General features: G+C 28.7%; 1 protein-coding gene across 1 annotated transcript; it reads right to left on the reverse strand.

Moving 5' to 3' along the window:
• Nucleotides 1–730: 730 nt before the first annotated feature.
• On the reverse strand, nucleotides 731–1,658 carry LOC133796700 (uncharacterized). The gene is made up of 3 exons (XM_062234330.1): nucleotides 1,507–1,658; nucleotides 1,353–1,414; nucleotides 731–1,042 (listed from the first exon to the last, which is right to left on the reverse strand). Exons 1-3 carry the CDS (start codon nucleotides 1,562–1,564, stop codon nucleotides 917–919), a joined length of 246 nt encoding a protein of 81 aa, XP_062090314.1. The 5' UTR covers nucleotides 1,565–1,658; the 3' UTR covers nucleotides 731–916.
• Between the last annotated feature and the right edge of the window lie 948 nt (nucleotides 1,659–2,606).

A 2,606-nucleotide genomic window follows, 5' to 3' on the forward strand; every position in this document is an offset into this window, starting at 1 on the left:
AAGGGTATGACAAAGAAAAAAGACAAATCAAACTAGTAGATTGCATTGCAGAGTTGTAATTTCATTATAGGTTTTTGGGGGAATCAAACTATGATTTTGATGCTGAGAGATGCACAAGAATGCTATGTTCAATTCACATTACTCTGTATATGACCCTAGATCGTCTTTTTCTTTAACGGACTTAAATCAAGTTAAAGTAGGCTAACAGATTTTTACACCTCTGGCCATGTTGCTAACAGATTTTTGGAAAGAAATGTGTTAGTTGAAAGCTCTAAGGTCCAGTAAATCCATTATTCAGGAACAGAAGAACCCCCCTCCCTCCCTCCCTCCCTCTCTTAACCCTATTTTAATTACAAAAGACAACTTGTTTTTGCATTGTATACATATATACTCCACACAGTTTCAGAATCAAACACCATGTCCTGAGTTTGTATCATTTCTTTCCCAATTTTCTCCTACAATTTGTCACCAATAGCTTCTACAAGCATGTATATACTTCGCTTTTTGCCAGCATAAAATCTTCGAGTAAATCCAGTTTTATCGCAGAAAGGGAAACATATGCATAAACATTCTAGTTTGAGGGCATTTGACTATATAAACACTGTCAATATAGCCTTAAAAGCTTAAACTATACGCTAAACCCTGCACTCAATAACATTTTAGGAATAGGTTTCCAAACCTTAATCAACCAAATGAGGGGGGAAACAAATAAAATACAGCATTGCCAGAATTCCAAAACTTCCACTCAGTATTTTTCATTAGTAAAAAAATTGTCAGGACAAAGAAAACTCTTGCAATTAAATAAAAAAAAAGAAACATTTCCCATCTAAATTACAAATTGTAGGACAAATTTCAGTGCCACTGTTATCCTCTTCCTAACTAGTATACGTTTAATGAGAACTTTTGGAATCGAACCTTATTTGTCAACCTCCATAGCCTGTTCAGCTTTAGCTTTGGCCAATGCTGACAATTTGGTCTTTACTTTCCTCTTTCCTACCTGAAACCCACCTGCACCTTTCTTTTTCTTATTACCCCCATCAACCTGTTTTACACAATTAGCCAAAGAAAACTCCTCTCAGTCCATTTCAAAACGCCAACACATAAATTTTAACACAAAAAGTTAGGCAATAAGAGTAAGAATCAAAATATCAAATACATTACTATTCATCAAATATTACAACCACCTAATTCTAATTACCCAACAATATTGCATTTGATACTGGATAACTGAAGAAAATAAAAAACTTCAGTTACCAGATTCTCCAATTGTAAAATCAACCACCAAAAATATAACTTTAGAAAAAAGAAAAAAAAAATCTCATTCCAATTGAAATCGAAAGACGGGGACTCACTTTCATCTTATTCTTCTTAGCATGAAGCTTCTTTGCCTTCTTTTCTTTTTCTTCCTTTTCCCCTGCGTTGAGTATAGACTGATTAGTATGGTACATATTCAGAAACAATATATAGATACATAAATAGATATAGAGAGTGCAGAGAAATATTTACTTTTGAGTTCAAATTCGTGCTGTACTTTCCTCTTAGAAAGGCTATTCTTCTTCGACATTTCTCCCGCTGTTACTCCCTTCGTCTCTTCTTTTCTTTTTAGTCTAACAAGCAGGTGCCCAAACCCAAACCCTAAATCTCCCCAGAAATTTAACACAATTTCGATATTTCTAATTTTTACCTCCAAACTTTTAAATTTTTCTAGTATTTTCCACTAACTTTGCTTTTATTACAGATTTGATTCCTATTGTTTAACTAATTCATTTTTTCCCATGGTTAGCAAAAATAAATCAATTACAAGACCATTTATTTATTTTTTAAATGCAATGAGTTATTCTAGGACTTTTGTTAGTTTTTCCTTCGCTAACAAACCACTTGCATGATACTTTGATAGTTGATGTGCCATTGCTAAATAAAAAAAGATTAATTACATAAAATAATGTAGGTTTAAAAAAAGTTTGAAATATACGGTGAATACAAATAATTATAAATATACGGTGCTTTCAAAAAAATACACGAGATTAGTAAAAGGAAATAAAACAATAATACAATTCATTAATGTATCAATTTAGTCTCTAATAGGTAATGAATAACTTTTTTTATGTCAGAAGTATGACAAAATTTACTCATAAAAAAAGAAACATCATTAATTGATGTAATTTAATTATGTTGATGTGATATAATAATATTCAATCATTTTCTTTTCAATTTTATATTTTTATTTATTTAAAATAAATGTATTATTAATATTAAATAAATAATTATGCTTGCATAAATTATAATATTTTTAATAAATATAATCTATTTCTATACTAGTAGTTATATATTTTTTCTAATATTTGTTACTTATATTATGTAATCTAACATTTTTGTATATATTAGTTACAAAATAAAATAGTATCTTTTAATAAGAAACTTAGTTTTATAATTTTTTTTACAAACATGTACTAAATTCACAAGTTAATTTTATAAAATTTTGTAATAATTATGTTAAATAAATTTTATAAATATTTATGTAAATGTTAGTTACAAAAATAAGCTTTTTGGTTGTGAAATTAGTTTCGTAAATTGTTGTTAGAAAATGTAAAACTTGTTTTAAAAAA

Source organism: Humulus lupulus, chromosome 8 (genome assembly GCF_963169125.1).
Source record: "Humulus lupulus chromosome 8, drHumLupu1.1, whole genome shotgun sequence".
Classification (NCBI taxonomy): Eukaryota; Viridiplantae; Streptophyta; class Magnoliopsida; order Rosales; family Cannabaceae; genus Humulus; species Humulus lupulus.

Excerpts from the sequence above, each read along its gene's own strand:
- LOC133796700 (XM_062234330.1), bottom strand. The coding sequence starts at position 1,564 with ATGTCGAAGAAGAATAGCCTTTCTAAGAGGAAAGTACAGCACGAATTT. Across the intron at positions 1,415-1,506 it reads GCACGAATTTGAACTCAAAA|GGGAAAAGGAAGAAAAAGAA; the intron begins GTAAATATTTCT and ends TACTCAACGCAG. Across the intron at positions 1,043-1,352 it reads CTAAGAAGAATAAGATGAAA|GTTGATGGGGGTAATAAGAA; the intron begins GTGAGTCCCCGT and ends TGTGTAAAACAG.